The sequence below is a fragment of the Erythrolamprus reginae genome, chromosome 2 (genome assembly GCF_031021105.1).
Source record: "Erythrolamprus reginae isolate rEryReg1 chromosome 2, rEryReg1.hap1, whole genome shotgun sequence".
Taxonomy (NCBI): domain Eukaryota; kingdom Metazoa; phylum Chordata; class Lepidosauria; order Squamata; family Dipsadidae; genus Erythrolamprus; species Erythrolamprus reginae.
In genome coordinates, this window is record NC_091951.1 from 108,022,981 (window position 1) to 108,043,820 (window position 20,840).

The 20,840-nt window shown below is 40.3% G+C and overlaps 1 protein-coding gene across 1 annotated transcript; it reads right to left on the reverse strand.

Moving 5' to 3' along the window:
• Positions 1 to 229: 229 nt before the first annotated feature.
• On the reverse strand, positions 230 to 13,421 carry MYOZ3 (myozenin 3). The gene is made up of 6 exons (XM_070736736.1): positions 13,337 to 13,421; positions 10,257 to 10,411; positions 6,691 to 6,759; positions 4,783 to 4,933; positions 3,809 to 3,989; positions 230 to 611 (listed from the first exon to the last, which is right to left on the reverse strand). The coding sequence occupies exons 1-6, from the start codon at positions 13,419 to 13,421 to the stop codon at positions 440 to 442; spliced, it is 813 nt and encodes a 270-aa protein (XP_070592837.1). The 3' UTR covers positions 230 to 439.
• Positions 13,422 to 20,840: the final 7,419 nt, after the last annotated feature.

The following is a 20,840-nucleotide window of genomic DNA, read 5'->3' on the forward strand; positions in this document are numbered from 1 at the left end:
AAAGCTCTTTTCCTGGGTTTTGCCAGATGACTAAATAGAGGTCTGTAGCTTGCCTTTTCTGCTGGATCTAACAGGACAGGTAAAGACAATCGGAGAGAGACTTTATATGTCCTGCATACTTTTACTCCACTGTATCTTTTCATATCCCTAGATATACAGTATGTTCATTTTACAAATGTTTTGGGGATTTTGCTCTTTGGATTTAATAATCACTTCCACTCCTTGTTTCAATGTTTTAAGCAATCACCCTACTATGAACTACATGTCTGTTACAATTTGTAGTCAAAATGGCACCAAGCGGGAGCATTTAATAATAAGCAATAAGCCAAAGCTGCTATTTTTTTCTTTCATGATGTGAAATTCTGGCAATTATTTGTTAACAACTGGGTGTCAAGCAGGCATTGATCTTGGGATATGAGATACGACTATGAGGCAGTCTCTACAGATCCTCCGATTCAGGCATAAACTGTATCCATCCTTGAGGTGTTCTGTTGAAACTGGGTCGGTCTGAAAGTAGCATCACATCATTCATGGCATCTGCAGGAGGCACGACTACATCAAACCCGGAGAACCCGTCAATCAGTAATGGCCCACCAAATGGTGTAGGGGTCCTATAAGGAAGATGAGAAGTTCAAGACAATTGGTAAACAAACATTTTGGAAGCATATAAGTGGGGAACATATTTGCTGCTAATATGACACAATCTGCAAGTGTTGAATGCAGCTAGCCATTAGCAAATTAAGCCACGATTAAAATGTTCCTCATGGTTTGCTAGTCAATACTTGAAACTTTCTGTCCAACCAAGTTTCATTGCATGGTGTTTGTATTGCAAAACCGATCACGGACATGTGCCATTAGAGTTTCTTTTCTGCAATAATTTCTAACGGCAGGTTTGTTCTGTGAACTGCTTATCTGCTTCACAGATAAGTCAGTGAATTACTTGGTGTGAAATGCAAACATTTCTTTCTTTCAAACCCGTTTGTGTATACTGTTTTACACCCATTGTGTTTTCTGCCACATACACTGGTGTATGGGCGTGGGTTTATGTACGTATGATTATTCATGATCGCAAAACAAACGATGCATTGTTTTCAACTGATAGTCAACCAAGAATAGTGAGTCTATTGTCCAAATCTTATTTTGACCTCATCCAGCTAAACAGTTATTTAATTCTGTAGTGAAATAACACAGTGTCAATTACACCAGTGTTTCCCAACCTTGGCAAGTTGAAGATATCTGGACTTCAACTCCCAGAATTCCCCAGCCAGTGTTCGCCGGCTGGGGAATTCTGGGAGTTGAAGTTCAGATATCTTCAAGTTGCCAAGGTTGGGAAACACTGAATTACATGGATGAACAACGGAGTATTTTCAATTCTGGGTAAATACTATGTCAGGCATCTTTTGCTTCCTGATACCATTTTTGTTACCCGGGAGGGATTTTGAGAGCTCACAAATTGGTTATTCTAAACTGTGCATAAAATCATGGATTATGTAGGTTGCCAGCTTCTCAAATTGATGAAATTGGGCAGAATATGTTTCCAAGCAAGCTCCAACAAATGAAACAGTTGCTGTAAAATTTCTAAGAAATAAAAAGGCTGAAGCCATTTCTGTTTTATATTACCAAATGTCTATAAATGGAAGCTTGCAACTTCTGGCATCTTCTGACTCTTTGGAGACTGGGCTTATTTTTCCTTTCTGCGAAATCTGTGAATTGTTTTTGTTTTTACATTTTTTATAGGTGGGGGGATGTATCTCAGTCCAGACTAGATGGACCATGAGGTCTTTTTCTGCCGTCAGTCTTCTATGTTTCTATGATAGAGAACTTAATAGAGCAAACCTGAGCATTTTATGGCCCTGTGAGTCATATCGGGCCCTTCAGATGTCCTTGTCTGGCCTGCAGTATTAGAGGAGGCAGCCTTAGTGGAAGGATGTCCTCAGGGCCAGTAGGGCAACAGTGGCTCTCCAGTGGTCCCTTGAGAAAATTAATTGCCCACCCCATGGTATAGATTAAGAAGACCATATCAACAAGTAATCTCCATTGTTTGAAAATTATGGTTCCATGCATTTTGGGGGTGCTCTGATTTAGGTTTAGAATGTGTCAGGAACCCTTCTTAGAAATCATAGATAATAGCCCAGATGGAGTTTCCAAAATATGTGTTATTTATAATATATCTAGATAATTTTGCATTAAGGGGAAAAAGGATTAATTAAAATAGCACAATAGTTTCATGCGTATTCCAGGGTAAGCATTTCAAAATGTCACCTTTGGTGTTGTATAGTCTTCTAGAGCAGTGGTTCTTAACCTGGGCGATATCGCCTCCCAGAGGCCAATTTCATTTTTCGGGGGGGGGGGGATATAGGGGTGATGGAGTGAGATGTTTTGGGGACACTTTTGAGAGTTTTCCATGCAGTGAATCGCTGTATATCTGTTGTACAAAAACATCAGATCGCTTGTTATTAGTGAATTGAGTTGTGTTTTCAAATGCTCCTCCAGCTAGCTTCAGTACTGAATGCCGTGCATATCACTTATCTTCATATGCATTGCACAGCAGCCTCTACCCATACAGTGGTGTGCCATTGGCCAGAATGGGTAGTGGTGGAAGGGGGAGCACTTCTTTTGAAACATCGCACAATGAGTGTTTGCCACCTGTGACGTCAGCTGTAATATCAACGTAACTGTTGAAACTAGGTTTATCAATGTCCACATGTGTTTTTCTAGTGTTCCAGTGCAGTCAAAAATTTAACTTGCAAGTAGTGTTTTTCATTTCCAAGACATTCAACATACCTTAGAAGCGGAAGTGTCAGCATTATTCGAAGGAATATCTAAAATTGGGATTCACTCCATCTCCTTCCAACATACAACTTCCATTTTGTCTTCCATTTTTTTAAATGAAGTGATGAAGCCTTCCCTACTGAAATACTATTGTTTTTCTTTTCCGGTCTTTCACTTCCTTGCAATAGAATTTTGCGTTCAATGATCATTACATTTAAGTGTCTTAAATAAATAATGGAATGGAATGGAATGGAATGGAATGGAGTGGAGTGAAGTGGAGGAGAGGAGAGTAAAGTAGAATAGGATAGGATAGGATAGGATAGGATAATTAAGAAATACATGCATCACGAAGTGACGCATGACTAAAGTGACAGGTGGCACCAAAATTTTTCACATAGTTGAGATATGGGGAAGAGACTGGAAATGTATTTGCATTAATATGTCCTGATGACAATTTTAAAGAAAACAAAAAAGTGTTGCATTAATTGAAGAATTATTTCCTATGTTGTGATTGAGAGGTTATGTTGGGGGAGGGGGGTGATGACAACTCCCTCCTCTGCTCTTATAAAATCCAATAGTCACAAAAAGTTAAACTGTTGATGAGCTATACCAGCGGTTCTCAATATGGGGCCCACGCCTCATAGGGGGGGCAATTTGATTTCTAATGGAGGCAATTGGAACCTTGTTTAAACCACGTTATTGGCCTTTTAGGCTTGTTCCGCATGAGTAAGAGTTACTTTTTGAATAGTAAGAATTATATGTCATGCGAGGAGGAGGGCATCAGGATTTTAGAGATGCTTAGGTGGGGCATGGCCAAAAAAAGGTTGGGGACCACTGAGCTATACCCATAGCAGCCTTAACCAGTATGGACCATAATGAAGGATACAAGTGAGCAGCTTCTGGAAGGATATATATTTTCTAGCATGCTTTAAAGAGCTGATATTTGAAAATATGCATATCAAGCCTTATAGGAAAGGGGTAAACAACAACATATGCAAAAGAAAAAAAACAAATGAAACAGGGCAAGCCTTTTTACCTGTTGAAATCCCTAAGGTCCAAATTATTCACTTTTGTGGATTCAGGAAAATGGTTTTCCGCATTTTCTACCTGGTAATCACCATTGCAGAAGAATTTCCCCCAGGGAGAGTGGTAACATTTGGGGATCGCAGTTCGATTAAATTTCTCCGGTGGAACTTCTTTTAGTGGTCCAGAGTAGCCTGCAATAAGGATTGTCCAATAAAACAACTGTTTTAAGTCATGAGACACCAAAACTTTAATGATGGGTTTCAATTTGCTCACTGTGCTTGTGCATACATAGGTGTCCACCTATCCAATTCTGCTTCTGTGCACTCAGTAGCTATAATCAGCCCAAAGAGGAGCTGATCAGCTGTGCTTCAGGCAAAGGACTAAAGGTAAGTATAAACCTAGGGGTGGGCAGGAGGGCCCCTTTTCAAGCAGCAGCAAAGGAAAAAACTTCCAAACAGTAAAAAAAAAAAGATGGTGATGTCCACGGACCAGCGCCGCCAAAACTGGATCCGTGATGGCATTGTGACATCACCAGCAAGTCACAACCAGTTCGGGTGATCCAGTTTGAACTGGGAGGAACCCACCTCTGATGACGGTATTATGAACAATATGAGCAATAAGGTAAAGATGATGTATCCTTCAAGTGTTCCCTATCATCATTATATGGACATCCATCACCATTACTTCAAATTTATTCTTTTCTTTTATTTATTTATTTATATTTGTTTTGTCAAGTACGTATTGGTGGTATATAAAGATATAACAATATTTATATACATGATACTAGTAAGAGAGAAACATAAGGACAGGATGGAAGACACGCCTCTTGATTTTTGATTTTATGATGGGCTCCAACTTGGTTCCCTACAAGTATTCAATGCAATATGTGGGAATTCCCACAGGGTAGAAAGTCTATGAGTCAAGGCTAGCAAGCCTTTCTTCCATGATGTTAGGGGCAGTTTGGAGTAGAGAAGCACTTCTTACCTGGAGCAAGTGCACTAGGGTTCAGGGCTTTGCTCATCCTAAAGACTTTGTCTGTCTTTTGTGGTACTTGGGGAGGTACTCTCTTTCCGGAAGCCTCCATGTGATTTATGTCATTTTGATAGTTCTCTTTGCCCCCGGCGGAGTGATCAGACTGGCAGATAAAGGAGAACATGCATAAGAGGTCAATATTTTCTATTAGACAAAATACCTTCTTATTATTATTATTATTATTATTATTATTATTATTATTAATTTATTTTTATTATTATTTATTAGATTTGTATGCCGCTCCTCTCCGAAGACTGAGAGATTAGGACTAGGTTGTCTAGACGAGGGGTCTCCAACCTTGGCAAATTTAAGACTTGCGGACTTCAACTCCCAGAATTTTGCTGGCTGGGGAATTCTGGGAGTTGAAGTCCACAAGTCTTAAAGTTGCTACGCTTGGAGACCCCTTGTCCAGAAGCAATGGAAAAATGTAGGCAAAGGAAAAAGATTTTTTTCAGGCAATGTGTGGAGTAACTGCTTTTAAACCATTCTTCCCCATGTGGAAAGAGAATTTCCTTCATTGCCATTATGCACAAACATTTTCTCCCAAAATATCTGCACTTAATATTTAGTTTATTATTATCTTCCCACTGTCCAGATTTACATTGAATTGCCAATAAATAAATTTTAAAAAACCACAAGACTAACTCCGCATACATCTGGCTATGGAAACAATATTGTTAAAGGCTGAAAATATATGTATATATTGCAACCTTGTGGCCCCACCTGCATCTATTCTCTGCCTTCCAAGTCCCAGCTGATCAGGAAGAAATGGGGATTTTGCAATAACCTTCCCCTGGCATGGTGTGGGAATGGATATTCCCTTGCCACGCCCACCAAGCTACTCCCACAGAAATGTAAAAAATACAACTTCAGTAACCGAGTTGTCGAAGCGTGGAACTCATTACCGGACTCCATAGTGTCATCCCCAAACCCCCAACACTTTACCCTTAGATTATCTACGGTTGACCTATCCAGATTCCTAAGAGGTCAGTAAGGGGCGAGTACAAGTGCACTACAGTGCCTTCCGTCCCCTGTCCTATTGCTCTCCTATATCTCCTATACCTTTCTTCTATTCCTATATCTCTTCTTCTATTCTTTCATTGATATGTTCTATTACTATACCTTCTTTTCTATTATTTCTTAGATATATTTTACTATGAGTATCTCCTCTATAACCTTCATCATGTATTTTACTATGTGTATATAGATATATACCCACTAAAACCCTCATTGTGTATTGGACAAAATAAATAAATAAATAAATAAATAGATAGATAGATAGATAGATAGATAAATAGATAGATAGATAGATAGATAGATAAATAGATAGATAGATAGATAAATAAATAAAAACTGGTAGTAACAAATCAGTGTCTTTTTTATCATACTTTTTCTGTTTTGATAATGTATAAGTAATTGCTCTAGAAACCATGATAGCATAAGGTTGCAATATATACATATATTTCAGCCTGTAACAATATTATTTCTGTAGCAGGCATGGGGTGGGAATGGATATTCCATTGCCACGCCCACTAAGTCATGCCCACCAAGCCAAACCCACAGAACCGATAGTAACAAATTCTGAATCCCACCACTGGTTCTAGTGCAGGGCTGTCAAACTTGTGGCCTATATGATGACACTGTGATGACACGAGTTTGACACCCCACGGATAAGCTTAGACATGAATATCTCATTTCCATTAATACTAAAATGTTAATTTGGAAAGATCATTCAAATTCATTCGTTTTAACCAAAAATGACACCCATGCAAAAAGGGCTCAGAGGGAAACTCTAAGGCACTAAACCCCAGGCTAATCATATGACATTATCCTGGGTTCTGATCAAGTAACTAAGCATACCCTCCATCCTTTGGTTGTTGCCACTCCATTGCAGTCTGCGTGTGAGCCTCCACTTGCCATGTTGGAGGCCTAGAAGGAGAAAGCAAAAAAAACAAACAAACCATATTTGGATAAGAAGAAAGAGAAAGAAGACCTGAAACCAGAAAGCATACGTCGGTTGGCTAATAATTTTAATAAAAGCTTGTCAATTGAGTATATTGAAACTTGGTCTACAGTGGTCTATGGGCATTCCTATAACGTTAAGCTAATATAATTGTTTAGAATCCATTATATGGGAGATGGAATAATTTCTTCCACGCATAGTATTTGTTTGCAGATGGATAGATGGACAGAGAATTAATCAGTAGCTAGTAATTTTAAGCTTAATTATAGATCTTTATGCCATAAGAGTTTCTCAAGGAGTTTCTACTCTAATCTAATTGTATTTACTCTAATTCAGTAATCTAGTTTATCAAGTAATTAAACTTAACCCTGAGACTTATGCTTCAAGCCAAGCAATGACTATGGTTTGCATTGATCTGCGTCCCACAAATCTACCCCAGCTGCTTCAAGAGGGGACTGATCCAGGCTCCTGTGCTTAGAAATTTAACAATTATGATTAAATTACCCCATCTGAAGTGAAAAGGAAAGTTGATTTGTTCAGCTTTAAGTGGGATACCTGCCTTGACACTTCCTGGTTTTGTTCCCGAATTGACATCCCAGTAAGAATTTAAGACGGTTCTGTCATTAGAATTGGGGTGATCTATAGGCCTCCAGGGCAATCTGAGGAACATGACAACAAGATGGTGGATGAGATTACCCTAATGGCAGTAAAGGGAGATATTGTGGTTATGGGTGATTTCAACATGCCTGATGTTGACTGGAATATCCCCAGTGCCCTTACATGCAAAAGTAAGAATATAGTAGAGGCCTTTACAAGAGCAGCTGTGGCACAGCTAGTTAAGACACCAACTAGAGGGGAGAATATTCTAGATTTAGTTTTTACAAATGGGAATCGGGTTTCAGAGGTCAAGGTGGGAGAAAATTTAGGTTGCAGCGACCATCTATGTTTGTGGTTTGATGTAAAAACTGATTGTGAGCAATCCTATACTGCAACCAAAGTATTGGATTTCAGAAAAACAAATTTTAATGCAATGGGGGAATATTTAAATAATGAATTAAAGGGGAGGGATAAAATGGCAGGAGCGAGCACCCAGTGGACTGTATTAAAAAAGGCCATCTTAAAAGCCACAAGACTTTATGTAAAGCAAGTAACTAAAGGTAAAAGGAAGAAGAAACTGCTATGGTTTAGCAATGATGTAAGGGCTATAGTCAATGAAAAAAAAGCTGCCTATAGGAGGTATAAAGAGTCTGGAAGTATAGCTGATAGAGAGGTGTATAAAATGAGACAGAAGGAGGCGAAACAGATAATATATGCTGCTAAAGCCTCAAAAGAGGAAGAAATAGCAAAATCTGTAAAGAAGGGGGATAAAACCTTCTTCAGATATATTAGTGATAGGAAGAAGAAAAACTGCAGCATCACAAAGCTTAGTACCGGGAATAATACATGCATTAATGGGAATAAGGAGATCGCTGACCATTTCAATAGCTACTTCTGTTCAGTTTTCTCAAAGGACACCTTACAAAATAATACTATAGAGGGATATAGCATTGCTTCCAGCTGTACGGATTCAGCTCCAGTGATCTTAGAAGCCGATGTCTTAGAAGAACTTGAAAGATTAAAGATAAATAAGGCAATGGGTCCAGATGGCATCCATCCCAGAGTTCTTAAAGAACTCAGATCTGTCATTGCTACCCCCCTGACTGATTTGTTTAACCAATCCCTGTTAACAGGAGGTGTTCCTGAGGATTGGAGAACAAGGGGACACAATCTGAAGTTAGTTGGGGGAAAGATCAAAGGCAACATGAGAAAGTATTATTTTACTGAAAGAGTAGTAGATCCTTGGAACAAACTTCCAGCAGACGTGGTTGGTAAATCCACAGTAACCGAATTTAAACATGCCTGGGATAAACATATATCCATTGTAAGATAAAATACAGGAAATAGTAAAAGGGCAGACTAGATGGACCATGGGGTCTTTCCCTAGTACGTTAATATGACTTACAATTTTGTAGCCTGTAGGATTCTCCAGTGTTGTGCCTATCCACAAGAAGGGCAGTAGAGAAGAAGCTGGAAACTACAGGCCAGTTAGCTTGACATCAGTTGTAGTTAAAATGATGGAGACTCTACTCAAAAAGAGGATAAATCAGCATCTAAAAAACAATAACTTATTGGACCCAAATCAGCATGGCTTTACTGAAGGCAAATCGTGTCAGACTAATCTCATTGAGTTCTTTGACTATGTCACAAAGGTGTTGGATCAAGGTGGTGCCGTGGATATTGCCTACCTGGACTTCAGCAAAGCCTTTGATACGGTTCCACATAAAGAGCTGATAGATAAATTAGTGAAGATTGGACTTAATCCCTGGATAGTTCAGTGGATTTCAAGCTGGCTGAAGCATAGACATCAGAGAGTTATTGTTAATGGCGAGTATTCTGAGCAGAGACAGGTTACAAGCGGTGTGCCACAAGGGTCTGTTCTGGGTCCTATTCTTTTTAATATGTTTGTGAGTGACATAGGGGAAAGTTTGGTAGGGAAGGTTTGCCTATTTGCCGATGACTCTAAAGTGTGCAATAGGGTTGATATTCCTGGAGGGGTCTGTAATATGGTAAATGATTTAGCGTTACTAGATAAATGGTCAAAGCAATGGAAACTGCAGTTTAATGTTTCCAAATGTAAAATAATGCACTTGGGGAAAAGGAATTCTAAATCTGAGTATTGCATTGGCAGTTCTGTGTTAGCAAAAACTTCAGAAGAGAAGGATTTAGGGGTAGTGATTTCTGACAGTCTCAAAATGGGTGAGCAGTGTGGTCGGGCAGTAGGAAAGGCAAGTAGGATGCTTGGCTGCATAGCTAGAGGTATAACAAGCAGGAAGAGGGAGATTGTGATCCCCTTATATAGAGCGCTGGTGAGACCACATTTGGAGTACTGTGTTCAGTTCTGGAGACCTCACCTACAAAAAGATATTGACAAAATTGAACGGGTCCAAAGACGGGCTACAAGAATGGTGGAAGGTCTGAAGTATAAAACGTATCAGGAAAGACTTAATGAACTCAATCTGTATAGTCTGGAAGACAGAAGGAAAAGGGGGGACATGATCGAAACATTTAAATATGTTAAAGGGTTAAATAGGGTTCAGGAGGGAAGTGTTTTTAACAGGAAAGTGAACACAAGAACAAGGGGACACAATCTGAAGTTAGTTGGGGGAAAGATCAAAGGCAACATGAGAAAGTATTATTTTACTGAAAGAGTAGTAGATCCTTGGAACAAACTTCCAGCAGACGTGGTTGGTAAATCCACAGTAACCGAATTTAAACATGCCTGGGATAAACATATATCCATTGTAAGATAAAATACAGGAAATAGTAAAAGGGCAGACTAGATGGACCATGGGGTCTTTTTCTGCCGTCAGTCTTCTATGTTTCTATGTTTCTAATTTTTGCCTAGTACGTTACTTTGACTTACAATTTTGTAGCCTGTAGGATTCTCCAGCACAAAACGCTGCACTCTCTTCTGCCTTTGTTGATATAGCCTCGATCCTCTGTTTACGGAGAGGGACAGCTCCTCCATCATCAAGTCTTGAGGAGTGCTAACCTTCTTTCCCAAGTCTAATTCTGGAGCTGAAGACACAAAGAAATAAATATACCTGTATTTTTTAGAGTATAAGACACACCTTAGTTTTGGGGGAGGAAAACAAGGAGAAAAAATTCTGCCCCACTTCCTAGCAATTTTCCTCCACGCAAACAGCACTGTTGATATACACTGTTTGCTGTGTATTTCTGTGCATGTATGCCTGATCCATAGAAACAGCAAAGAATTGGAGAAATGTATGTTATGGAAGTGTATTAATGCCAGAAAGTTTTCTTAAATATAGTCACACTAACTCATCCCATTTATTTAAATAGATCTATTCCAAACATGACTAGTCAGGTTTTAACTCAGCTCCCTTATCTTAATACTAAAACAGGACACTGTTACATTTCAGATTATACTTGTACAGATGCTGTTAAAATTGATGTGGCTTTCTTGAAGTATACATTATTCTCTGCTATTTAAAAGAAGATACAAAAGCACTGGGCCTCTACAGATCAATCATTTATTTTAAAAATCTTCTTCATTTTGTTAAGTTGCCTAAAACAACAATAAAGCAGTCTTTAAAAATATGTCTAATATTTTGAACATTCTACAGACAGGGTATTGGCTTACCTACTTGCATTCAGTTTCAGCAGTCTGATTAGCACAAGGAAATAAAATTCTGCCTCTACCTCCCAGCAATTTGCCTCCTTGCAACTTTAATTTCAGTTTCAGCACATGGCCTTGCCTGCAGCTTCAATCAAGTGAGAGTTGGGAAGCTGCTAATCAGTTGCTTGGCTTAATAGGTTCTGTGTTTGCTGCAAGGAGGTAAATGTCTGGGAGGCAGAGGCCAAAGAGTGGGGGTGCCTGAGCGGGGCTACATTCAGTGTATAAGACACACCCCAGTTTTCACCCTCTTTTTTGTGGTAAAAAGGTGTGTCTTATACTCCAAAAATATAGTACATACAGTATATATTCAGATTAAGAAATACGGGTGCATTTGTTTCACCCTTTGCTATTGTTTGAACATTTAACCAAAAAGATTGCAGTCAAGAGTGCTTACTAGGTTAAAGTATGTACAGTGGTACCTCGACATACGAGTTTAATTCGTTCCAGACCCGAGCTCGTAAGTTGATCAACTCACATCTTGAACGAATGCCTTTAGACTTTGTTTTTCACGCTGAGATAACTGGAAGCAAGGAGATTCTTGTGCCACCTAGTGGAAGCTTGGCTCGTATCCTGAATTTGAGCTCGGGTGTCGAACAGAAATTTTGCTCGCGTCGCGGCTCATAACTTGGAATACTCGCATGTGGAACAGCTCGTATCTAGAGGTACTACTGTATAGGAATTAGACCTACTGTAATTAGAGAGGGAAGTTGTTGCAAGAAGAAACTTTCATCATAATTCTTGGCTTGTTTTCCTTGGTGTTTACCCTATTGTTCTCTAGAAGGATCCTTGGTTTTAGTAGCTGAGGATGTGGCCAACTAAAAACACATGGGCACATCTTTTTCCAGTTGAACAAGAACAAATATTTCTTGAGGCTCTCTTAGCCCTAGGCTTTGAACAATAACTTACAACAGTTCATTTAATGACTGTTTGCAGTTACAACGGCACTGAAAAAATAATGACTGGTGATTGTTTTGCAAACTTACAACTGATGCCCCATCCCCATGGTCACATGATCAAAATTCAGATGCTTGACAACTGATTCCTATTTACGATGGTTGCAGTGTCCTGGGATCATGTGATCATGTTTTGTGGCCTTCTGACAAGCAAAGTCAATAGGGAAGCCAGATTCATTTAACAACTGTGTTGGTTACTGAACCACTGTAGTGATTCACTTAACGTATGTAGCAAGAAAGGTTGTAAAATGGGTCAAAATTCATTTAGTAAATGTCTCGTTTAGCAGCAGAAATTTTGGGCTTGGCTATGCTCATAAGTCAAGGACTACTTGTAAATGGATGATTGGTATCAGAAATACATTTTCCTGCATATCTGGCTGATACTCAGCTGTTGATAGAGAAAGGACATACTATGGGCAGAAATAGCTTTGCAGGCACACTCTGGTGTAGACAAGTCTATCTCCACCAAATGTATATTGACTAAGGAAGAATCGTAACAAGCAAGGGAAGAAGCATCCTGTTTATGGCCAGTAAGTACAGATCTCTCTTACCAACTACTTTTTACAAGGGCATATCTGAATATCTGCAATTAGGCCATCCTTAGATCTTTTGAAGGTGGACATTAATTCACAATTGCCTGAATTTTACAACACATTCCACTGAGTAGAATATACTCATAAAAACAGGCATGTTTAAATTAAAATACGATAATAACAATGTGTTAAGGCATGTATTTATTGTCAGAAAGATGAAATAGGATACATATACAATTGTTTTGTGAAGACAACATTTTTATGTAATTAAATTAATTAACAAAGATTGTACAGAAGGTGGTTAAAATAATAATAATAGCAACAAAGAAGACATTGATAAGCAAAAAGAACAATAGTGAATACTGATGGTTTGATTCACCAGAAAATAATTTGATATTAGAAAGGATTGTAATTTTCCTCCTCTCAAGAGGATATTGATGAGATATTTTTCTTGTTATTTGTTTATTGTTGTTATTGTTGTAATTGTCCATTGTATATTTTTGTATTATTCTTATTTTGATTTGGTTGTTGTTTTTGTTTGTTTTGGTTTGTATTTTTTCTTTTCCTTTCTTGTGTATTGCAAATATTGCAAATGTACAAATGTATATATGTTTTTGGCTATGATTTTTAATACAATTCAATAAAAAATTATTTTAAAAAAACCCAGGCATGTTATGTTAGGATCTGAAACCTTCCCAGTTTTGTCTGTACTATTCACATCTTCTGCTTTGTAAGGACCTGCAGTCATCTAAAATGCTAGAGAAGCCTAATATCTAGGAAGACTCTACACAATTATGGCAGTACAAAATCAATTTACCCTCTTCTCCATGAATTTCTTTCACAATGGCTTGAATCGGTTCATACTGCTCGCTTTTGAGGTACAAGCGTGGAAGGGGAAACATATTTCCAGCTGCAAGGAAAGCAAGATTTGATCAGTCTTCGCACATCCACTTATTTTTCTGTTATCTGCATTTGTTTCCAGTGCTAAGCTTATTTATTTATTTATTGGATTTGTATGCCACCCATCTCCGTAGACTCGGGGTGGCTAACAACAGTAATAAAAACAGCATATAACAATCCAATATTAAAACAGTTAAAAACCCTTATTATAAAACCAAACATACATACAGACATACCATGCATAAAATTGTAAAGGCCTAGGGGGAAGGGGTATCTCAGTTCCCCCATGCCTGGTGGCAGAGGTGGGTTTTATTATTTATTTATTTATTAATCAGATTTGTATGCCGCCCCTCTCCGCAGACTCGTATGCTGCCCCTCTCTGCAGACTTTGTAAGTTTTAAGAAGCTTACAAAAGGCAAGGAGGGTGGGGGCAATTCTAATCTCTGGGGGGAGTTGGGTCCAGAGGGCTGGGGCCACCACAGAGAAGGCTCTTCTCCTGGGTCCCACCAAGCGACATTGTTTAGTTGACGGGACCCGGAGAAGATCCACTCTGTGGGACCTAACTGGTTGCTGGGATTCGTGCAGCAGAAGGCAGTCCCTGAGATAATCTGGTCCAGTGCCATGAAGGGCTTTATGGGTCATAACCAACACTTTGAATTGTGACCGGAAACTGATCAGCAACCAATGCAGACTGCGGAGTGTTGGTGTAACATGGGCATATTTGGGAAAGCCCATGTTTGCTCTCGCAGCTGCATTCTGCATGACCTGAAGTTTCTGAACACTTTTCAAAGGTAGCCCCATGTAGAGAGCATTACAGTAGTCAAGCCGATGAGGGCATGAGTGACTGTGAGCAGTGACTCCCGGTCCAAATAGGGCCGCAACTGGTGCACCAGACAAACCTGGTCAAACGCCCCCTTCACCACAGCCGAAAGATGTTTCTCTAATGTGAGCTGTGGATCGAGGAGGACGCCCAAGTTGCGGACTCTCTCTGAGGGGGTCAATAATTCTCCCCCCAGGGTGATGGACGGATGGATGGAATTGTCCTTGGGAGGCAAAACCCACAGCCACTCCGTCTTATCAGGGTTGAGTTTGAGTCTGTTGACACCCAGCAAAAATAGAAACAGGTATAGAAATTTGATAAATACATGAATAAAGCTTGCCAGCAAACTAATTCTACTGGGAAGAGAGACAAACAGTGTCTAGGTAGAAATAAGGACTTTGCATATCTTTGGTACAGTGTGATCTAATGCAGCTCAGAATTTAATTAGTCCTGCTAGCTGCTGTCAGTGATCACTGACAATGTCACATTTCTAAGCCATCTTGGAAAATGAGCTACTTTTTTTTTCTCCTTAAAGATAATACTTCACATTTTTCCTTATTGAAAGACATCAATCTGTACAAATAGATAGCAATCTCATTTGGTCATCTTGGCTGTTGACCAAACCTCTCAACTTTGTGTCATCCGCACATTGTGTCATCCCATCAACTCCATTATCCAGCTAATAAATCCAAATGTTGAATGATATTGGCCAAAAATCAAATCTCTGCAGGACTCACTGTTCACCGCTACCCAACCTGATATAGAACCATTATTGCGGATTCTTTTACTGCAAGTAGACAGCCAGTCACAGGCACATTTTACTATAATGCCATGCAAACCACATTTTTAAAGTTTATAAATGAGAATATCAACGTCAAATGAAAAACAGAGTTGGAATCCTGATACAGAACCTTTGGAAAGCTAAACAATAATAGAAAGTGACGCATTTGGCAATTGACATTTTCACATTTCAAATGGAGAGACAAAGGAACAAGATGAGCCTGCTACTCATGATATAATACAACGACTGGATTGTTTCAATTGTGATAGTTCCTGGATTGTTCTAGTGTCTATAGCATCATAGGCACCAACAAAGACACTCTATTTCAAGCTGGGATGGTTAAGAGAGAAGTAGCAGCATAATACTGCCTTGCATTCCAAGAAGGGCCTTATTGGAGTAGCTGATTGGCTCCTCTTATCTTCTAACTTCTGGATCTTCCTATGGCAGCAGACTGTTGCCAGAACTGTGATAACAGCTGTTATGCCAACAGGAATTTGGAAGACAATAGAGGGATTCATTTTTATTCCCCCCCCAATTTCAATATTGCCATAAGGACCCATCTCTAGGCAGTTCGCAAATCAAGTAATGAGATCAAAAGCACTAAAAACATCATAATTCTAAGAGAAAGCACAGTTTAACGCACTCCATTGCGGATCAGAAAATAATAGATGTCAATCTGAAGTAGCTTGTCAGAAAAAAATGATTTGGGGAGACAATCAGATCTTGGGGAAGCTTCTTTCACAGAATCAGCACAGCTTGCTTGTGTGTTTGGTTGCTTATTTATTTGTTTGTTTGTAAAATTTATTGCCCACCCATCTTACCATAGGATGACTCTGGATGGCTTACAATCATAAGCTAAAGAACAACATTGCTTTTTAGGTCCTTATCTACACCTCCCAGAGTCTGGGTAGCACAGCAGCCTCTTGAGTAGAAAAGCCAGATCAGCCAGAGTCAAATGGGAGGAGATGGCCTTTATAGTTTCAGACAGATACATTGAGTTTTACTTGGGCACTACTCAAAGCCACTGCAGAACTAGCAAAATAGGTGTGATATTGCGGAACCTCTGTGTACCCATTGGCATGTAGAGTGTTGCAAGTAAAGGTAAAGGTTTCCCTGTGTAGTTATGTCCTATTCTAGAGCATGGTGCTCACCTCCATTTCAAGGGAGCCAGCGTTGTCCAAAGACATTTTTTGCATTCATATGGCCACCATGGCTATACACCAAAAACACATGGAACACTTTCACCTTTCACCAAAGTGGCATCTATTAATCTACTCACATTTGCATGCTTTTGAATTGCTAGGTGGGCAGGAGCTGGGGCAAGTCTGCATTTTGAGACTGCTGCGAGCCTGAATTTTGCATCAATTTCAATTTCTGGGTGATCTTCAAAGGGTAGCCCTAGATAAGGGGCGTACATAAGTGCACCTTTGTGCCTACCATTCCTGTCCTAATGTCTTTTTATCTTTTCTATCTCTACTTTATCCTTATACATACTACAATACAATACTATATTTGTATGACAAATAAAATAAATAAATAAATATAAGTGACTTGTAACTGCTGTAGAGTAACTCCCACTCCCAAAAGGACTGTATTTGTATCCACCTTCTGATGTAAGTGGAACTGCAAACTCAAGAGGACTTACAAATTGAAGACCTTGCTGCTACCAAGTACACCAAAAATAGCAGAGTAGCCACAGAACCACCATATGAGTTGCTAGGCAAATGTCAACTGCAAATTGATGAATGACTCTCTCAATAGCCTCATGTAAGGGTTCAATTGTGTGAAAGAGATTACTGAGCCCTACAGCAGTCCTGAGTTGATTGATTGATTGTTGATTGATTGATTTTAAGCTGATATGCCACCAACTCTGTCATGATGGCTTTCAGCAGGATTAAAAGTTTCATGATATAACAAACATAACAACGCTAAAACAAGCATGTAAAGTAAGTTTAAAATAACTTTAGCATTACAACCTTAAATTATTCCTGGTAAGAATCCTAAAAACTCCAATCTCATAATACACATTAAAACAATTATAATCCTCTTCAGTAAATTTATCACACATGATATAAAAGAAAAAGCACACAATTAAGAATGAGCGAAGGAGGGCAACATTAAACCACCCAAGATCTGGATTAATACAGACTTCAATATTTTTTTGAAGCAAATGTGATAGACAAAGGGAGGCTGTTCTATAATATTGGACTGATCAGGTATAATTAGAGAATGCAATCCCAAGGTTGGCATGAAGTTACAAAGGATCTTGTAGGTCAAACTCAACATTCAAATTGCACATGAAACCTATTAGAGTGCTGGTCTTTAGGTACAACGAACATAGGTGTTAGGTCATAGATGGTGAACCTACGGCACGGGCAGAGCCATATCTGCTGGCACACAAGTCGTTGCCTTGGCTCAGCTCCAACGTGCATGTGTGTGCCGACCAGCTGATTTTTTGGCTCACACAAAAGCTCTGGGAGGGTGTTTTTGGCTTCCAGAGAGCCTCCAGGGGGTGAGGGCATTTTTACCCTCCTCCAGCTCCAGGGAAGCCTTTGGAGCCTGGGGAGGGTGAAACATGAGCCTACTGGGCACATCAGAAGTTGGGAAACAGGCCATTTATGGCCTCCAGATAGCATTTAGGGGGTGGGAGAAGCTATTTTCACCCTCCCCAGCAGGGCCGCCGATAGGGCGGTACTACTGGGAGTGGTGTCACGGGCCCGGCCAAATTGAAAAATGGGGGGGGGGGCGCCCGCCAAAAACTCTCCAAACCCGATTGCGACGAACTCTGCCTCTGCGGAGCTTCTCCGACCGCGGCCCGCACCTTCTTCCCACCCCCGCGAGGAAAGAAGGCAGGGAGGCCTGCAAACAGGCAGGGAGCCCCGATGGCAGGACCCTCCGGAAGCCAAGCCGCACTGCTGGGGAAGTGGAATTGGGGAAGCCGGAAGAGGGCGGAGCCCGGCCGGCTTCTCCGCCGGCCTTGTGTCCCCCCGAGGATTGCAAGGGCAAGAGAGCCGCGCCTTTCGGCCTCCAGAGGTGCTGGGCCGGGGGTTCGGGGAGGCCGTGAACACCGCCCACCGCCCGGAGCCAATGGCTTCTTTTGGGCTTACTCACTTGAATTCCTGCTGCTGGCGCTGGGAGCAGGTAAGTGCGCGCGGGCGGCCGGGTGAGAAGGGCGAGGCGCGAGGGGGAGGCAAGTGGAGATCTCGGACCCTCTTTTCATGCTCAGTGAGCCTTTCTTTGGAGTTGCCTTTCTTTTTTTTCTTCTTTTCTTTTTTTCTTTTTTTCTTTTTTTCTTTCTTTCTTTCTTTCTTGCTCTCTTGCTCTTTCATTCTTTCTTTATTTCTTGCTCTTTCATTCTTTTTTCTTTCTCTTGCTTTCTTTCTTTCTCTTTCTTTCTCTCCTTCCTTCCCCCTTCCATTTCTTTCATTCCCGCTCTCTATTTTTATTTCTCTTTCATTCATTCATTCTTTCTTTTCTCTTTCTTTCCTTCTTTCTTTCCTTCTTTCTTTCTATCGTTTCTTTTTCTTTCTTTCTCTCTTTCTTGCTCTTTCATTCTTTTTTCTTTCTCTTTATTTCTTTCTTTCTCTTGCTTTCTCTCCTTCCTTCCCTCCTTCCATTTCTTTCATTCCCCCTCTCTATTTTTATTTCTCTTTCATTCTCTTTCTTTCTTTTCTCTTTCCTTCTTTCTTTCCTTTCTTTTTCTTTCTTTCTCTCTTTCTTGCTCTTTCATTCTTTTTTTCTTTCTTTCTCTTTCTTTCTCTCCTTCCTTCCCTCCTTCCATTTCTTTCATTCCCCCTCTCTTTTTTATTTCTTTTTCATTCTCTTTATTTCTTTTCTCTTTCTTTTTTTCTTTCCTTCTTTCTTTCCTTCTTTCTTTCATTTCTTTTTCTTTCTCTCTTTCTCTCTTGCTCTTTCATTCTTTTTTTTCTCTTGCTTTCTTTCTTCCTCTTTCTTTCTCTCCTTCCTTCCTTCCTTCCTTCCTTCCATGTCTTTCATTCACCCATTCCTCTCTTGATCGCCCCTTTTACCCTTCCTTCCTTCCTTCCTTCCTTCCTTCCTCCTTCCTTCCTTCATAGCTTGCCCTCACCTTTCTTCCCTTCCTTCCAGATGGGAGTGCCCCCTCAAGACACCTGCCCAACTGCTGGTACCCTGCTTTTTCTCTCCCCTCCTCCTTTCCAGCTCCTCGCCGGTGGCTGCCGAGTGTGAGATCCCCCTCCCCTCTCCCCTCGCTAGAAAGCACATGGTTTTGTCAACAAGGCCTCTTCCAAGAAGGGAGAAGTGCCAAGGAGCCGTAAATAAGCCTTGCTCCGCCTGACCGATGCCAGGAGGCTCTTTCTTTCCCTCGCCACTCCCACTTCTTTCTTTCTCCTGGACGAGTCCACACAATTGGCTTAACCCAGTTCCTGAAATAGCCTATGGCAGTGCTTCCCAACCTTGACAACTTGAAGATATCTGGACTTCAACTCCCAGAATTCCCCAGCCAGCGTTCGCTGGCTGGGGAATTCTGGGAGTTGAAGTCCAGATATCTTCAAGTTGCCAAGGTTGGGAAACACTGGCCTATGGGACCGCCTCGCTTGGCGTGAAGCAGGAAATGATCCCCGGGGATGGAGTGGCTTGGCGACTTAAAATAGTTTTAAAATGGCGGGGGGGGGGGGGCAGACACTTAGGCTGTATGGGGCCGGAAAATTCCTGATGGCGGCCCTGCTCCCCAGACATTGAATTGTTGGTGTGGGCACTCATGCATGCATGATAGTGCGCACACACGCTTTTTCGGCACCCATGGAAAAAAGGGTACACCATCACTGCTTTAGGTGATTGACACCTTGACACTAAAAACCCCTTATTAAAAAGCAAAACATACACGCAAACATACCATGCATAAACGGTATAGGCCAGGGGGAGATGTCTCAATTCCCCCATGCCCTGACAACAGAGGTGGGTTTTAAGAAGTTTGTGAAAGGCAAAGAGGGTGGGGGCAATTCTAATCTCCAGGGGGAGCTGGTTCCAGAGGGTCGGGGCCGCCACAGAGAAGGCTCTTCCCCTGGCGAATTCCTTTACTACAAAGTTCTAGTAAAATTAACTGAGCTACGGATGAAGCATTGTAATAAAATAAAATACAAAATATTTCATTACATTTATTGACTAAATATGTTATCAGAAAAATGCACTTCCCTCTCTGGATTTTCAATATAGAGTATAATTTATTAACTAACATCTCCCCCTCTCCCCAATCCATTCAGCCAACATATTAACATATGGCAAAGAATGCTAATTAACATTTCTTGAGTTATTTCAATTACATCTTAATTGCCAGTTAGAACAACTTGGTAAAAGCAGGGGTTGCACAAAGAGACTATGTGGAATTGCTAAGCCAAATTGTATTATTTTTTTTCTCTCTCTCTTTTTCCATTATCCCCGAATTCTTCATGATAATTTAGGTTGAATTGACCACATTTTCTACTGAGGTCAGATTTTCTCCTGAGCAGAACAGCATGTTTTCTTTTGGATTTAAAACAAAAGTTCTGCATCATGCATCTTTGATCTGTAATTTGGCAATTCCAAACTGGTCTTTGCGAGAATGTTTTGAAGCCAGCTGAGCTATTAGTATTAGCCAGAGGGGGGGAAAAGATTAAAGTGGATTTATAGTTATCCACTGACCAATACTAAGTTGCTATAGCATAGATAGAATAACCTTTTCCTCCCAGAACTCTAATGAAAGTAAAGTAATAGCTGGCTTATATACATAGGTTCTTCCTTAGAAAAGAACCAGATTTTGGTAAACAAAGATACTTGTTGTCAAAGTGTTAAATAGAAGGTTAA